This window comes from Crocodylus siamensis, chromosome 5, assembly GCF_052110815.1.
Source record: "Crocodylus siamensis isolate JL-2025a chromosome 5, ASM5211081v1, whole genome shotgun sequence".
NCBI classification, from domain to species: Eukaryota; Metazoa; Chordata; order Crocodylia; family Crocodylidae; genus Crocodylus; species Crocodylus siamensis.
This window is the reverse complement of record NC_143399.1, coordinates 207659702-207677094: the sequence shown is the minus strand read 5'-3', so window position 1 is coordinate 207677094 and position 17393 is coordinate 207659702. Positions and strand designations below refer to the sequence as shown.

Below are 17393 nucleotides of genomic sequence, written 5' to 3'. Positions count from 1 at the left end.
GCCCATGTTCCTGTTGGTGCCCCTCACTCCTGACCCGCATCCCCTCCCTGCTGGTACCCCGCACTCCCGACCCACAGTCCCTTGTCTCCTCCCCCTCTGCTGGCCATGCTGGTATTGCTCACTCCTGAGCTGCAGTCCCTGGCACTGGCACTGGCACTGGCACTGCCGTGCACTCCTGACCCACACCTCCCAGCCCCATTGGTGCCCCGCACTCCAGACCTGCAGCCTCCAGATTTGCTGGTGCCCCTCACTCCCAATCTGCAGCCCCCTGCTCCACCCCCAGCCCTGCAAGAGGGGGCCACTCAGCTGCTTCTGGCTCGACTGGGCAGAGTGAGGTGGCTCTGATTCCCCCCCGGGTGGCAGCGGAGCGAGCGCAGTCCTGGTGTGGACAGGAGAGACGAGGGGAGGATGCCTGTGTCACCCCCGCCCTGGGCTGGGTCTCCAGTGCTCCGCCAGGCAGCCTGGCTACAGTTCCCCTGCTCCACACTTCCTCCAGGCAGTGTCTCCTGGGGCCACTGGGCCTGTGGGGGCACCAACGCTGGTCCCAGCCTAGCCCAGTCCAGTCACAGAGCTCCCTGCTATGCCAGTGGAGGGGCAGGTGCAGGTGCCTTCCTTGTTCTGCTGCAGACACCAGACAGCTTCTCCCAATGCAGCCCCTGCTTCCAATTGCCCTCCTACCCTGCTGCCAGCAGAGCAGAGCAAAATCCCAGGCATTGGTTCCTATTCCAAAAGCTGCCTGGATGCAGATCAGAGGCCTCAAAAAGAGGACCTGTCTGGGAAAAGCCAGATGTATGGTAACCCTACTTTCATTTTGTTCCCTAATCAGGCTGGTTGTGGAGCTCTTGTTCTCTGTCCTGTCTGGTGCTGAGCAGGGTCCTCTCCCACATCCACTTGCTTTACACTGCCATTGGCACCTGCTGTCTCTGGCTCACTCTCACTGGTTTTGAGCCTCTGGGCTGTTACCAACTGGGGGCGGTTGTTGGTACAGTCCTCAGCCCTGTGCCAAAGCATGGGCCCCAAGGCCAAGCAACAAGGCAGGGCAGGCAGCCCCAGCCCCAGCGCTCTTGGAGAATTTCTCAAGTCTATGGTTCTAAAGGCAGCTGTGGGGTGCACAGACCAAAGTGGTGGGTGGCACAAGGAAGCTGTATGGAAATGAATCGGAGGAGCCCTGCAGAGATGGGTATGGTGCTGGGGGCCCAGGGAGCTAGACCTTACTATTGTCCAGCTCCCTTTAAAGACCAGGAGACAACCAGCTGAACACATGAAAGCTGGGAGTGGTGGGAAAATATTCACAGGCACCATTCTTTTTCCAACAGGCAGTTGTGATGGTGAAGAAGAGCTGCAGAGAAGGCCAAAGGTTTATCAATTCCCGTTATAGTTGGGCTTGAATGTGGGTCACTATTTGCCCCGTGGATTGCCCTCCACATTGTGCTGGGGACCTTGTGGGGACTGATGTCCTTGGGAGTTCTCTGAAGGGGATGTTCTAGTTATTTCTAATGAGAATAGTGTGAAAGCTGCCTCCCCCTGCCCCCCCAAAAAGTGCTTCACTAAGGCACTGCTAGGTCCTGCTTGGTGGACAGACATGAGGTAAGCGCACAGGATACAAAGGAACAAAGTGTTTATTGTTAAAAGCTTTTCTACGAATCACTCCGTATCATACGACAAAGATATGGTGGCTACAGAGTAGAGAGAGCTGTGCTCTCTCTCTCTCTTACACACACACCTGCCGACACACATACCCACACACGATTTCTTCTATGGAGTTTTCCATTCCTGGACACGATTGGCAAAGCCGCTTGTGGCACAAGATCTGATGGGACAGAAACATCTCACTGAACAACAGAGCAGCTACAGACAGCAGGGAGGGATCACTTCAGGAACATGGAGCCTCCTTTCTCCTCACTGTCTCCCACAGCCCAGGGAGGGGCTCTTACCAGGAAATCCTGACTGGCCAGTGTCGGCAGAATTGGGAGCCCAGGCACAGACACCTCAACAGCTGCCCCAGTGTTGCCCTCCAGCACCATCCTCATGGGTTTGAATGAGGAACTGCTGCAGGTGTCTTTGCACCAGAGCTGCAAACGCTGCTGTGTGGCTTAGCAAAGCCAGCATCGGTATTGTTGGGAAACTTCCCTAATACAAATGAGGTTTTCTATAGACCAGTAGGCTGGGCCTCCACCTTCCCATTTCCCAGGTTATACAGCAGTTACCAGACCGGCCATTGTGCTCACTTGCTCTCTCTATTCACGTGAGTATCTATTCACATGCGCACGCACGCACACACACACACACACGCACACACACACACACACACACACACACACACACACATGCATTATGTGGACTCTGCTATACCCACATAATACTCCACACATTATGCTGTGCTATGACTTATGGCACTTCAAGGACTCTCTGCTCCATCTCCTTCCACTGCTGTATTCTGTGCTGCAGGTCACTGACTACATGTGGCCCCCTCCTGCAGTTCCCAGGCAGCTCTCACTCCCATTCCTCACCCATGGTCAAAAGCAGCAATGGTAAAAGACTGTTTGAAACCTGCCACTTCAATCCATCTTCAGCCCCAGGACACAACTTCTCCATCCCCATTCTGGCACTTGACAGGGCTCTACTTGCCCAGCACTGTCCCCTGGGTCCTATCTATGACTCAGAGGTACGCATGTCATATATCAACCTTCCTTCTCTGGCATGAGATAAACCTCTTGCTGCAACATACATTGGTTGCTACTGGACAACTGATGAATCCTCAGCCTTGCTAAACCTCCTCCACACCTGAAGTGAAAGCCACCTCTTGCTGAGCTCAAACCAGGTTTATTATTCAGAGTCTTCCAAGGTGACAAGGCAGCCGAGTCCCCCAGCCTTCTGTCAGTGCCCGGCAGTGCAGGTCTGCCTCTGCACCTCCCAGTGGTGCTCCTTTGCTGTTCCTTACGGGCAATTGCCCACATTGCCAATAACCCTAGTTCAGGCTCCTGGCTGTGCAGTGAGAGCAGGGAGGGTTTCCCTTTCTAGGGGACTGCATTCCAGACCTGCCCTTTTACTGCTCCCAAACATGACAAACAAACTCCCAACCTCATTTAAACATGGGAAATATGGCCATCAGCCACTCCTAAGGATAACTGCTCGGGAAGAGCAATCGTGGTGTATATAGGCCATGGGGAGGGTGGCCACTATGATAAAACAGCCCTGGCAGAGCAACTTTCTGGGGTACTTTTGAGTTTGTATCTGGCACCTGTACAGTACACTGCAGTGGAAAGTAAACATCAGCATGATGCTGCAGCATTCCACTGGGTGGTTATACCATTAAAGGAGGTTCTAAAGCAGATGTGTGCAGTTCCAGCTGGAAGTCAGTCAAGCATCTACAAGGAGCACGGGTTTTATGCCCACCCCAGCACCACTCCTCAGTGGGGATGTGTGGCACTGCTGGGAGAGTCCCTTAATCTAAGTTCTCATGGTGCTCTGGTGTAGTGCCAGAGGACTGGAAGAGGGCCAATGTGGTTCCCATTTTCAAAAAGGGGGAAAGAGGACCCGGGGAACTACAGGCCAGTTAGTCTTACCTCAATCCTGGGTAAGCTTTTTGAGAGAATTATCCTGGCACACATCCACGAGGGGCCAGCAGGGGAGATTATGCTTAGGGGCAACTGACATGGGTTCATTAGCGGCAGGTCCTGTCAGACCAACCTGGTGGCCTTCTACGACCAGGTCATCAAATCCTTAAGACGCAGGGGTAGCAGCAGACAGTCTTTCCAGACTTCCGGAAGGCCTTCGACACTCTCACCCAATTCTCATTAAAAAACTGGGGGACTGTGGTGTTGACACCCACACGGTCAAATAGGTCACCAACTGGCTGGAGGGCCGCACCCAGAGAGTGGTGGTGGATGGGTCATTTTCGACCTGGAGGGATGTGGACAGTGGGGTCCCCCAGGGCTCAGTTCTCTGGACCGCACTGTTGGAACATCTTCATCGGTGGCTTGGATGAGGGGGTAAAAAGCACCCTGTTCAAATTTGCTGATGACAATAAGATGCATGTGTGGGGGTGGGCGGATGAGAACAGGATGGGATTCAACGCTGACAAGTGCAGGGTGCTGCGCCTGGGGAGGAAGAACCAGCACCATACCGACATGCCGGGGAACTCCCTTCTTGTCAGTGCAGAGGCAGAAAAGGATCCTGGAGTCATTACTGATTCCAAAATGAACATGGGCCGACAGTGTGGGGATGTGGTCAGGGAGGCCAACCGCACCTTGTGCATCCACAGATGCATCTCGAGGAGGTTCGAGGAGGTGATCCTCCCCCTCTATGCAGCACTGGTCAGGCCGCAGCTGGAGTACTGTGTCCAGTTCTGGACGTCGCACTTCAGGAGGGATGTGGCCAGCATGGCAGATCCAGAGGAGACCACTCACGTGATTGGGGGGCAGCAGGGCAAGCCCTACCAGGAGAGGCTACGGGACCTGAACCTGTGCAGCCTCCACAGGAGAAGGCTGAGGGGGGATCTAGTGGCCTGTTACAAACTAGTCAGGGGGGACCAGCAGGCATTGGGGGAGTCCCTGTTCCCCTGCGCACTACCAGGAGTGCCTAGAAACAATGGTCACATCTGGCAGAGGGGAGATTCAGACTACACATCAGGAGGCGCTACTTCACTGTCAGGGTGGCTAGGATTGGGAACCAACTTCCAAGCAAAGTGCTGGCTCCTACTCTGGGGGTCTTTAAGAGGAGGCTGGATGAACCCCAGTACTGTTGACCCCAGTACTGTTTCCTGCCATGGCAGGGGGTCGGACTTGATGATCTACTCAGGTCCCTTCCGACCCTCCTAATTCTGAAACTATGCGTCCATGTGCTGTCGTCCCAGCCCCCAGGCCTGGCCCTGGCTTTTCTCTGACATCCCCACAGGATACTTCTGCACATCTTATTCCTGGAGACTGAGCCAATCCTCTGAATGTAGCTGCTCGATTTACCACATACAGAAAAGAGCTTATACACTGGACAGCATGCACACAACTGACACAGCAGCCTAATAAATATGGAAGCACAGTAGCAGATGACCCACTCTGGTTCCCTTCAGAAAAATTTGCCTGTGGTCAGGTTAAAAGTTCTACAGTAAGTGAGATCTAAATGGTCTTTGCTCCCCAGCACCTCATCAGTCCTCATGTCAGACTGTGGCATTGGCACGGTGCGAGGACTGCAAAAGCCTCACCAAAGCACTGAGGCACCAGCCCCTTCTCGCACTGGAAGGCTTTGCTGACCAGGACACAGTGATCCGCAGCAAGGATCTAGCGTGAATTTCAGCTGCAAGTCAAGTGCCTCCCCCGATCTCTGGATGCAGTAGGGAGAGCAAACACGGACTGCAGAAATTGATGCACTAAACAAAGGTGCATGGACTGGGTAGGAGAAACCCAGAGGGTCACCAGACAAGGATGAGTTGTTACTGGGGGAGACCTGTGAGGACATCAGGGGCAGAGAGGGCAACACGGAGAGAAAATGTACTGCGGAGTACAGCCATGACAAACCAGACCTGTCGCTCCTTGTGTGAGAACGAGGCGGCAGTGGTGGTGAAGATGCAGGAATCTGCCCTTTGTGCCTCCCAGCAGCCTCAGGGAAAGGAGAAGCCACAGCCCCACTCTGCCATGCTGCAACATTGCTCAGCTAGGACTTGGCAGCACCTTAGGACCCAGAATCCTTTGCTTGAGCACTGGTCCCTAATGAGAAGCCAAGCACAGAAGAACAGCAGAGACACTGGGTGGCTGACACACCAGCTTCTGCTAATACCAGGTAACTGATCAGCCTTCCACTAGCACCTGGTACTTCAAAGTGGTTCCCAACAAAGAATCTCTGGTTTCTTCAGCTTTCCCAGAATGCAGCTGGCTCTAGTGGTGCTGCTGCCAAGGACGCCCAGGGTCCTGATCAGAATTGCTGCTCTTCCTCCATATAGAGCACTGCATCATCTCTGTGAGTTCCTGGCCTGCCTTGTGACAGAATTTTTCTCAGGTTTTCATGTGGGGGGGCAGATCTTGCAGAAGACGTGGCCAGGCCGTACCTTGCTATTTGTGATGCTTTGTCATTTAATTCCTCCTTGTTCCCCTTCTCCAGGGTGAGGTAGCCCTGGCACTGCTCTGGCTGGCAGGGGAGGTGTGTTTCACTAGCTGAAGGATTTCACAGCTGGGCAAGGGAACATTCTGCTCAATCCTAAGGACTTGCTGGTGCTGAAAGCTGGAAAGGGTCTCAGCTCCCAGCTGGAACCATGCCTTTACTTCTCTGTACCCCTCATGCTAACCCCCTGCCCACGACTCTGGTATAGTCCATTGCGGTTGCTGTATGGTGCTGAACTTCCCACTACAACTTAATGATGCAAGTGGATGGATGAACCTGTAATTTCATTGCTGGGGACACTGTATGGGGACAGGGATTGGATGCCCTCTCTGGCCAAAGATGGTTGGAGATGGCTGCACTGGCAGGATTCTCAAGGGTTGCTCTACAGCTGGTGTTTGGACTGGTGTTACTATGGCACATTCTTGTCCAGTCACTAAGCAGGTCCGTGTGTAACGGTGAGCTAAGTAACACCAAGAAGTCCCCCAGCATGGTGCCAGTGGGGTCTTGTGAACAGTGTTTATGTGTTACGCACTCCCAGAGACTGTTCCAATTCCTGCCGGCGCTGCTGGATCTGGAGAATAAAGAGAGGAAGCTGCATAGCTCTGGATATCAGTGTCACTGCCTGCCAGCAGGAGAGTCCATGCTGCCCATACCCACTGGGCCCATGTGTATTGACCCCAGGCAGGCACAGCTGCATCTCCTCCTTACCTTACAGTAGAAGTATCTGCTCACAGCCTCTTGGGACCAGGGCTCATGATAAAATTCAGCTCTCCGTTCCTCCTCTGGGTTCCCAACCACATCTGTCATCACCTGTGGGAACAGGCAAAGATTTCTTATAGAGCTCTGACAATCTTATAGAGCACTGTTGACCAGCAGCATCATGTGGTTTGGATCTCAGCTCCAGCACCTGCATTACAGCGCTGCCTTTATCCCACATCCAGTCCTCCCTTCAGACCAACCCCGTTCCCACAGGGAGAGGAGCATGGAGACCAACAAGGCTGGGAGAGGCTGAAAACTCAGAATTGGCAGGATATGTAATAAACCCTTACACAAGACAAACAGAAAACAACACCTAAATCCCCTAAAATAGTCCTATACCCAGAAATGACCTTCTAAGGCAACTGGCATAGTAATCTTCTCCTGGCAGAGCCATTCGCTCAGGGATGTGAACCACAAAACACATTGCCTCTTTCAATCTATACTCTGCAATACATGCATCTTTCTGATGAGGTAAAATACATAATTAGCAACATGTATGTGGTCCAGAATTAGGGATGCTACTGAAAAGTGTCAAAGGAGTTTTCACCTATTGGGTTTGTGCCAAATTAAGCAGGAACTTGTAGGGCATCTGAAATATTCATCGATCACCCATGGTTGCCATTTCCATTCTTTGATCTTAGGATGTTTTCAAGTGTCCTGTTCTTGTCACATGTTTTGTATAAAGGGACTTTTACTTCTCACTGTTCAACCTAATCTAAGCTGCAGGCTCTTCAGCTCAGATGCTGCTTCTCTTCCATACCTTTGAGGTGCCCAGCACGCTTGTGGATGTAATATAAATCATCATCATCACTATGATAACCTTGAAGGTTATCAAAGGTTTTGTAAGGGACTGTCCATAAAAAGGTAGATGCTTATGTCAGCATACCCTGTAATAGTCTCACTAATAACTGAAAAACTTATTCAAAACTCAAGAATCACTGCAAATCTTACCTAAAACACAAAGTGGGAGAAATCTCATGGCTTCAGCAATGTGACTGTCTTTTTGGCAGGAGATCATTTGGGGGCAGAGTGCAAAGTGTGAAACTCAGAAAGGAAAATATTATTGCATGGTGATTTGGACTTTCCTTTTTCACCCTCCTGACAAGCAAATGAACTTTTTAACTTCCTGATGTTTCTGTGTTTAAATTGGCAGACTCTACACTGCAGCAAGAAAATATTTGCCATTTACTCTGCTTGTTTATTCTTTAAAAGAAATGAGAAGGAAGAACTAACAAACAGGAAAGCTGTACTGTGGCACTTCAGGGTCACATAGCTGCATTTTATGTGACTTTATTAGGTTTCATTTTACTGCAAGACAGCCCCAGCTCATCCCACCACCCAAACCTCATCATCTGATCACAAGTTTAGCAGTGAGGTATATAGTGAAGTATACAAGTATATTGTCAAGGGGCCAGCTTGTTGCCCTGGAGGGTATCTCCTTGCAGGAAACGCAAATATGCATCCACAATCTGCAAAGGAAGCAAAGTATCTGTATTTCTGTGAATTATTATAATTCATTATTGCAGTGAATCAGCAGCTAGAATTCCCAACCAAGGACTAGGGGTCCACTGTACTGCAGATAGGCAGACAGGAAATAAAAGCCCCAAAGCCAGGACATTCTTGATGGACAAAAATAATTAGAGTTTCCATTATAAACATTGCTCAGCTCTTATCTTCTACCTATACCTTCTAACAAAATGTGAGTTTTGTACACACTGGCAGAGGTGAGTCTTAAAGGGCAGGGAGGGATTAGACAGATGACAAAGTAATGGCTCTGTGGTAATGAACCTTCCCCACACTCACAGTGCTCCAAGAGGTGAAACAATATTGTTTAACCAAAGTGGTGTGAATCACACAGGTTAGAACAAACAAGAACTATTACTTGAGATCAACATGAATGGTGGCCACTTCTCTTATGACCCATGGAACTATGTGGTTTGAGCCCTAGCCCCCTAACCTCCTCTCCCCCCTCCAAAATCTCCACTCACCTTGAGATCCCGACTCTGGGACCGGAGAAGGTCCTGGATGTACCCTTTGGGGTCTTTGGAGAAGCTCAGCATGAAATCACGTTGTATCTTTAACTGATTTATGGATTCGATTGTCTCGTGAATCTGAAAGCAGGAAAAATTAGGTGGGTGCCCTTTCACTGAAGATTTCCCAAGTGCCAGGAACTCAGGGGCTAGCCCCAGCCACCAATCTGTTCCTCATACAAGATACAGACCTGGCAGTGTGACCGCCAGTGATTATGAAGGGTCCCATGGCACCTTTTTTCAGAGTGGGGTTGCTAACCCTGGTAGCCTGGACATATTCTGCTGTCTTATGTACAGTTTGACTATTGTGCAGGATCTTCCTCCCTTCTCATCTTCAGCCCTACATAGGGTCAAGTATATAGTGTCAAGGGGCCAGCTTGCTGCCTTGGAGGGTACGAGGAATTCTCTGTTTCCAGTTTGCCAGGCCTGGGTGTGAGCTGCCATGTAAGCCTGTCATTAGAACAGGCCCCAGGTTAGGAGATCATGTGAGCTTGTATTCTGGCATGACCTGGAGTGCTACTGACCCTAATGGTTATTACTTTTGTTCTGCTGCTTGCCTTGATCAGGTCGAAGAAGACCAAGAACTTATGTCAGCTTATGTAGGGGCCAAAGCCTGCTGGCCTTTCTTGTGAGAGCAGGCACCTGGAGTCAGCAGAACTACTCGTGTGCCAGGAGCAGCGTAATGTTTTACTAAGAGGTTGGACAATAGATTTGTATGGGTTTGTCTGGATAGGGATGGTCCTGCCTCAAGCAGGAGTTGGACTTGATGTGACCTCTGCACATCCTTTGCAGCCCCACTTCTCTAGGATTAATATGGCACAAGAAACAGCCAACAGACTAGAAGGGCTTACAGAGGAGTCATCGGGGCTTTAGAGACAATCTGTTGTAACAGAAGGAAGGAGGAGTCCTCTAGTGAGCACTCAGGGCAATGGAACCAGCATGAATGGCAGAATGGAGCATATTCAGTGGAAAGCAAGTTGTTGGATCATGTGGTCAAGGGGTTTCTGATATGCAGCCCCTTCAATACTCACTGATCTATGGACATCAAAACCTGAAGGGTCTACCAGATCATTGTCCAACGGTGCTGGATCTCTGGCCTATGGAGCTGAGTCGGCTTGTGGGGCTCTCTACAGCTCTAGAACTTTGGTAGCAGGGGAGCAGTGGCAATTAATGCTGCCGCTGCTGCCCCACTGCCAAACTCCCAAGCCCTGTGGCCAGAAGAAATGGCCCATATGCTGGATCAGGCCAGCATGCAGAGCCCAATCCAGGGTGCATGGGAATGGGGATGGGAACAGGGCAGCAAGCCTGATCCAACACATGTAGGGCCAGGGTCTACTCCATGGTGCATGGAGCTGGGACCAGGGCTCCATCCAGCATACACAGAAAGGGAACTAAGGCTAGGGAAATACACCTGACCTGGTGTGTGTAGGGCTGGAGGAATAGGCCTGATCTGGTGCACGGGGCTGAAACGACATGTCAGATCACACCTATGTACTGATCCCATGCTGAATCTGGCCCGTGGGCTGATTCTGTACACCAGATCTGGACACAGACCAACCCTGCACGACTTCTTCAGCCTGCAGCCCAAGATGTTTGGGCACTGCTGACTTGGTCCAGTGGTTCCCAACCTTTTTGGCTCAAGCCCCCTTTGGAAAATACCAGTTCTTTGGTCTCTTTTGTTTGACTATAGAAAAGTAACAGAGTGATTCTTCTGTTGCAAGGAGCACAGGAAGACCACAGAGGGTCAGAATAGGGTGCCCCAATTTCAGAGCATTTGGGGCTGCACATTGCACAGGTCACCACCCCAGCACGACAGGGGCTCCACTGGCTCCCCAGGACCTCTGCTGCATGTACCCTCTCCCCCACCACATGAGCCCCACCACATTGCTGCTGTACGAGCCCCCACACTGCCACTACTACATGGGCAATCCCCTCTGCTGCCGTGCAAGCAACACGAATGGCCCCTGACACCGCTGCTGGTGCCGCTGAGCTCACGGGACCTCTCACCGTGCTGTCCTGCCGTGCAACTGCAGCAGTGGTTGTTACAGGAAGGGGAGCCCAGGGGTATATGCTATTCCCTTGCAGGTCATCTGTCCTAGCACACACAAGCTCCAGGTACACACCAACCAGGCCCAGTACTTGTGTGACTAAAGCCCCTTCCAGGAAGGCACCCAGTCTGGACACTAGATGCCTTTCTAAAGGACACTCTTCAGTCCAAAGCATATTGTTGGACTCAGTGCGGAGGTATGCTGGTGACGTTCTGTGCTGTGTTACATCGGAGGCATCTTCTGGCCTTGCCAACTGTCAATATTGCCACCCCAGAGAATGCTTCTTTGTCATCCCCCTCCAAACTAGCCTGTTCCTACGCTGCAGTCACACAGGACCAGTGCTATGAGATATGCCCCTTGGTACCATCCCACCTCTACCCCTAGGTCAGTGCCCAGAACACAGCCTGTGACCTCTTCTCCCACATAGCACCCCCATTGCAGCATGCCCACCCTCAGCATCTTCCTGCGAGTGTGCCATGTGACAGCCATGTGCTCGAGACATGGTCCCTCCTCCCTCATATGCCAATACCTTGTTGTCCAGTGCGGTAATCTCCTGCTGGTTGGCCGTAGAGAGGAGAAAGCTGCTCATCTGCCCTTTCAGGGGATCTTCTACTTCCACGTCGATGTCATAACATGCTGTCTTCTTTTGGTCATTGGGGTCAACGCTAGGGGGAAGACAACACAGAGCTGTGACCCTCCCTTCAGCTTCAATGCACTCAGGCCTGCAACTGGACAGACTGCCCAGAGGTTCTCCAGGTCCAGGCCAAGCTGCTCCTGCAGAACTGCATGGAGCTGCAGCCTCCACGTCTTGTGGTCCGGGACACAGCAGGGCAGTGTGTGTGTATATATATGTGGGGGTAAATCAGGGGTGTCAAACTCAAAAAGCCTCCAGGCCAGATCCACCCACTTCTGGCAGCAGGACAGGCAGCAGCAGGGAACTGCAGGGGTTACCACAGCTGCTGCTCACTCTGACAAGGCTTAAACATATCCCCAGTGGGGCTCTGGACCCCAGAATTTGACAGCAGGCCCTGTCACCACTCATCCTACCCTGAAATCCCTGGCTCCTCAACATGGCTCCACGGCTGCATGTTTGACACCCCGGTGATAAAGTATCAGTCATTTTTGTTTAAATTGACTTTTGAAATTTAAATGCATTCTTCTCTTAAAAATTAAATCAAATTTCAATTCAGGAAACTCTGTGTTAAGGTCTAAACATACTAGAATGATTAAAGTAATTTAAGTTATTTGAAGAAAACCATGTTTGCATTCATGGGCGACTGCTGCTGCCTTAGTCGGGGGGGGGCACGTGCCCCCTTTCTCCCTCTCCCAGTTTCATTGCCGACGGGGGGGGGGGTCCCCCAGCAGCTGATCTTGCTGCCAATCTCTTGGGGGGGGGGCGGGGGGTCCTCCATAGTTTCATAGTTTCTAGTTTCATGGTTTCTAGGGTCAGAAGGGACCTGAGCAGATCATCTGGAAGAAGGCCAATGTGGTGCCGATCTTCAAGAAAGGGAGGAGAGTGGATCCAGCTAACTACAGGCACATTAGCCTGACTTCCATCCTGGGGAAGATCTTAGAAAAGTTTATTAAGGAGGCCATCCTTGATGGACTGGCCCAGGCTAACATCCTAAGGGATAGCCAGCACGGGTTTGTTGCGGGTAGGTCTTGTTTGACCAATCTCATTTCCTTCTATGACCAGGTGACCTATCACCTGGACGAGGAAGAAGAGATTGACGTCATATATCTTGACTTCAAAAAACCTTTTGATCTGGTATCCCATGATCACCTCTTGGCCAAACTGGCCAGTTGTGGCCTTGGCTCCACCACAATCCGCTGGCTGGGAAATTGGCTCTGTGGTCGGACCCAGAGGGTTGTAATTGATGGCAGTCACTCATCGTGGTGCCCTGTGACCAGTGGGGTCCCTCAAGGCTCTGTCCTTGGACCCATACTGTTCAACATCTTCATTAACGATGTGGACATTGGAGTCAGGAGTGGACTGGCCAAGTTTGCCGATGACACCAAACTTTGGGGCAAACTCGAGCAAATCCCGGGACGTCATTCTCCCCTTGTACTCAGCCTTGGCGAGGCCGCAGCTGGAGTACTGTGTCTAGTTTTGGGCTCCACAATTCAAAAAGGATGTGGAGAAGCTTGAGAGAGTCCAGAGGAGAGCCACGCGCATGATCAGAGGTCAGGAAAACAGATCTTACGATGATAGGCTGAGAGACATGGGACTCTTTAGCCTGGAAAAGCATAGGCTCAGGGGTGATCTGATGGCCACCTATAAGTTTATCAGGGGTGACCACCAGGATCTGGGGGAACGTTTGTTCACCAGAGCGCCCCAAGGATGACTAGGTCGAACGGCCATAAACTCCTGCAAGACCGTTTCAGGCTGGACATAAGGAAGAATTTCTTTACTGTCCGAGCCCCCAAGGTCTGGAACAGTCTGCCATCAGAGGTGGTTCAAGCACCTACATTGAACACCTTCAAGAGTAAATTGGATGCTTATCTTGCTGGGATCCTATAACCTCAGCTGACTTCCTGCCCTTTGGGCAGGGGGCTGGACTCGATGATCTCCCGAGGTCCCTTCCAGCCCTGATGTCTATGAAATCTATGAAAATCTATGAAATCTAATCCGACCCCCTGCCATGGCAGGAAAGAATACTGGCGTCAAATGACCCCAGCAAGATGTTCATCTAACCTCCTCTTAAACACCCCCAGGGTAGGAGCCTGCACCACTTCTCTTGGAAGTTGGTTCCAGACCCTAGCCGGCCTGACCGTGAAGTAGCGCCTCCTGATATCTAACCTAAATCTACCCTCTGCCAGCTTGTGACCGTTATTGCTGGTCACTCCTGGCGGTGCTCGGGGGAACAGGGACTTCCCCAACTCCTGCTGATCCCCCCCTGACTAGTTTATAACAGGCCACAAGCCCCCCCACTCAGCCTTCTCTTGTGGAGGCTGAACAGGTTCTGCTTTACTGAGGTCTACTACAGACCCACCAACCAAGGGGAGGAGCTAGACTGGGAATTTTGGGGCCAGCTTGCAGAGGCACTTAAGGCAAGGGATGTAGTTGTCATGGGTGATTTAAATTACCCGGACTTCTGCTGGGAAGAACAGTCAGCCAGGTCGGACCGTTCCAGGAGGTTTCTGGCCGAGATACAGGACAGCCACTTACTTCAGGAGGTGCACAGTCCCACCAGAGGAAATGCCCTGTTGGACCTGGTAAGGGGCCTCCAGGTCCTTGACTACCTGGGTGATAGCGATCATCGCTTGCTGGAATTCACCATCCAGTGCAGGGTGTTGAGGGCCTGCAGCAAGGCGGTAGCCCTAGACTTCAAGAGGACCAACTTCAACGAGCTGAGGAGATTAGTGGGAGAGGCACTGGTTCCCGAGAGCAGGGGAGTTCAGTGCTCAAGATGAGTGGTCGTTCCTTAAGGAGATGATACTCAGGGCCCAAGGGGTGACCATCCCAGCAAGAAGCAAGGGGGGCAGGAGTGCCTGAAAGCCCTCTGGCTCACCAAGGGTGTCTGGGAATGCCTGATTGCCAAAAAGGTGGTGTACACCCGGTGCAAGGAGGGGGGTGTGCTATCTCCAAAGAGGTGTATACCTCCTCTGCTTGGGGCTGTAGGGGGGCTAAGGCAGATGTAGAGCTAGGACTTGCGTCCAAAATGAAAGATAATAAAAAGTCCTTTTTCAAATACATAGGGAGGATGAAGAAAGCACTGGGAAACGTGGGGCCCCTGCAAGATATGCTGGGCAATCTGGTGGTTGCACCAGAGGAGAAAGCAGACCTTTTTAACTAATTCTTCACCTCCGTTCTCTTGTGCAGGGACCAGGACTTCCCCCCCGTGATGCAAGATGGACTTGAGGGGAACGCCTCTAGACCTCAGGTTGGGGAGGACCGGGTTAGAGAGCTTCTGAAGGGGCTGGACATGTTCAAATCAGCAGGTCCAGATGCTCTCCACCGCAGGCTGATGAGGGAGCTAGCAGGGGTTATTGCAGGGCCCTTGGCACGGCTTTACGAGTGCTCGGGCCAGGTGCCGGATGATTGGAAGATAGCCAACGTGGTCCCCATCTTTAAAAAAGGGAGGCGGGAGGACCCGGGCAACTATAGGCCCATCAGTCTTACCTCAATCCTAGGGAAACTCTTTGAGAAGATCCTCGAGGAGCACATCTGCGATGGGCCGGCATCAGGGATGATGCTTAAGGGCAACTGGCACGGTTTCATTAGGGACAGGTCATGTCAGACCAACCTGATTGCCTTTTATGATCAGGTCGCAAAAGCCTTGGATGCAGGTGTTGCCGTGGATGTACTCTTTCTGGATTTCAGCAAGGCCTTTGATGCTGTCTCCCACCCCATCCTCATTAAAAAAACTAGGCGACTGTGGCATTGATGCCTACACAGTCAGATGGATTGCAGATGGGCTCAAGGGTCGCACTCAGAGGGGGGTGGTGGACGGGTCATATTCGACCTGGGGGGAAGTGGGCAGCAGAGTCCCCCAGGGCTCGGTCCTTGGGACCGTGCTGTTCAATCTCTTTATCAGCGATTTAGACAATGGGTTGAAAAGCAACCTGTTTAAATTCACTGATGATACCAACATTTGGGGTGAGGTGAGGACGCTAGTAGGAAGGGAAAGACTGCAGCAAGACATGGATAGGTTGCAGGGGTGGGCTAACAAAAACAGGATGCGCTTCAACACTGACAAGTGCAGAGTGCTGCACTTGGGCAGTAGGAACCAGCAGCACACTTATAAGATGGGAAACTCCCTTCATGAGAGCACGGAGGCAGAAAGGGATCTTGGAGTCATTACTGACTCTGAGATGAACGTGGGCCGACAATGCAAGGTCACGGTTGGCAGGGCTAACCGCACCTTGTCGTGCATCCACTGATGCATCTCAAGCATGGCCAAGGAGGTGATCCTCCCCCTCTACACGACACTGGTCAGGCCACAGCTGGAGTACTGTGTCCAGTTCTGTGAGCCCCACTTCAGGAGGGATGTGGACAACATGGAGAGGGTCCAGAGGAGGGCCACCCGCATGATCTGGGGACAACAGGGCAGACCCTACAATGAGAGACTGTGGGACCTGAACCTGTTCAGCCTTCGCAAAAGAAGGCCAATGGGGGACCTGGTGACCTTCTATAAACTCACTGGGGGCGCCCAGAAGGGTTTGGGAGAGACCTTGTTTCCCCGAGCTCCCCCTGGCATAACAAGGAATAACAGCCACAAGTTGTTGGAGAGTAGGTTTAGATTAGACATCCGTAAGAACTACTTCACAGTCAGGGCGGCTAGGATCTGGAACCAACTTCCAAGGGAAGTGGTGCTGGCTCCTACCCTGGGGGTCTTTAAGAAGAGGCTTGATGCCTACCTGGCTGGAGTCATTTGAGCGCAGTTTTTTTCTCCTGCCCAGGCAGGGGGGTCGGACTTGAAGATCTACAAGGTCCCTTCAACCCCACTTCTATGATTCTATGATTCTGTGAGTATGACTCGGTGCTAGCAACCCCATAAGGAAGAACTTCTTTACTGTCCAAGCCCCCAAGGTTTGGAATAGACTGACGCCAGAGGTGGTTCAAGCACCTACTTTGAATGCCTTTGAGAGACATTTGGATGTTTATCTTGCTGGGATCCTATGACCCCTGCTGACTTCCTGCCCCTGGGGCAGGGGGGCTGGACTCAAAGATCTTTCAAGGTCCCTTCCAGCCCTGATGTCTATGAAATCTATGAAATCCCCTAATGCACATGGCCTTGCGCTGGTCCTGGGTGCTCATCTGGTGACTTCCGCTGGTTCCGTGGGTCATCAGTCTTTAACACTTTGGGGGGGCTGGACTAGCTGACCTCCTGAGATCCCTTGTGGTAGGGCACTGGCAGTGCCTGCCACTAAGGACTAGGCCAAGGAGGGGCAGGTGCCTGATGAGGGTGGCCATTTTAAGGCGCAGCTCCTTGAGCCGAGGGCAGTTAGTGACCAGCCAGCAGAGGAGAAACGCCTCTCTCCTGAGCCCTACCAGGAACACTTGGAGGTAAGGGTGAGGCTATGGGGATGGCTTGGAGGCCTCATTGGTCCTGGGCATTACCAGGGCAGGTGGCCTGGTGGGGCTGCTGGTGGCGTGGCAGTCCCCATGTAAATGCCAGGAGTGAGTACCTCCCCAGTGAAAGCTGGGTCGGGGCACCTTAACCTCAGCCCCCACCTTTGGGTTGGTTATTGAATGCAGGGAGGGCCAGGTAAGCTTCTTGAAGGGCCTGAGCCTGCTGAGGTGAGTGATCCTGCAGGGCAAAGCACCTGAGCCAGAAATGGGGGGACCTAAAACCCTGTGAGCAGGCAAGCAGCTTAGACCCGACCCAAGGTACCCTACTGGTCCGTGCTGGGGCCAGGACCCAGAGAGGGGTCAAAAGGGCCAGAGGCCCACCATGAGGGATTCCCAGAGAGCAAGAGGCTCGGGATGCTGACTGGCCTGAGAGAGGGTCAGGGCCAA

At 52.1% G+C, this 17393-nt stretch overlaps 1 protein-coding gene across 5 annotated transcripts in view; it reads right to left on the bottom strand.

The window, feature by feature from the left end:
• Positions 1-95: 95 nt before the first annotated feature.
• SMARCD3 (SWI/SNF related BAF chromatin remodeling complex subunit D3) overlaps positions 96-17393 on the bottom strand; it is a 160270-nt gene continuing 142972 nt past the window's right edge. For 3 of the 5 annotated variants that reach the window (XM_090048161.1, XM_090048158.1, XM_090048162.1), the window contains exons 10-13: positions 11460-11595; positions 8841-8963; positions 6802-6903; positions 96-1810 (exon numbers count right to left, since the gene is read on the bottom strand). In XM_090048161.1, the coding sequence (XP_089904287.1) occupies positions 1712-1810; positions 6802-6903; positions 8841-8963; positions 11460-11595 (460 nt within the window). In that variant the 3' untranslated portion in view covers positions 96-1711. Of the gene's footprint in view, positions 6665-6801; positions 6904-8840; positions 8964-11459; positions 11596-17393 lie in introns of all 5 variants that reach the window. The other 2 variants (XM_090048157.1, XM_090048159.1) reach the window with 1 other exon arrangement.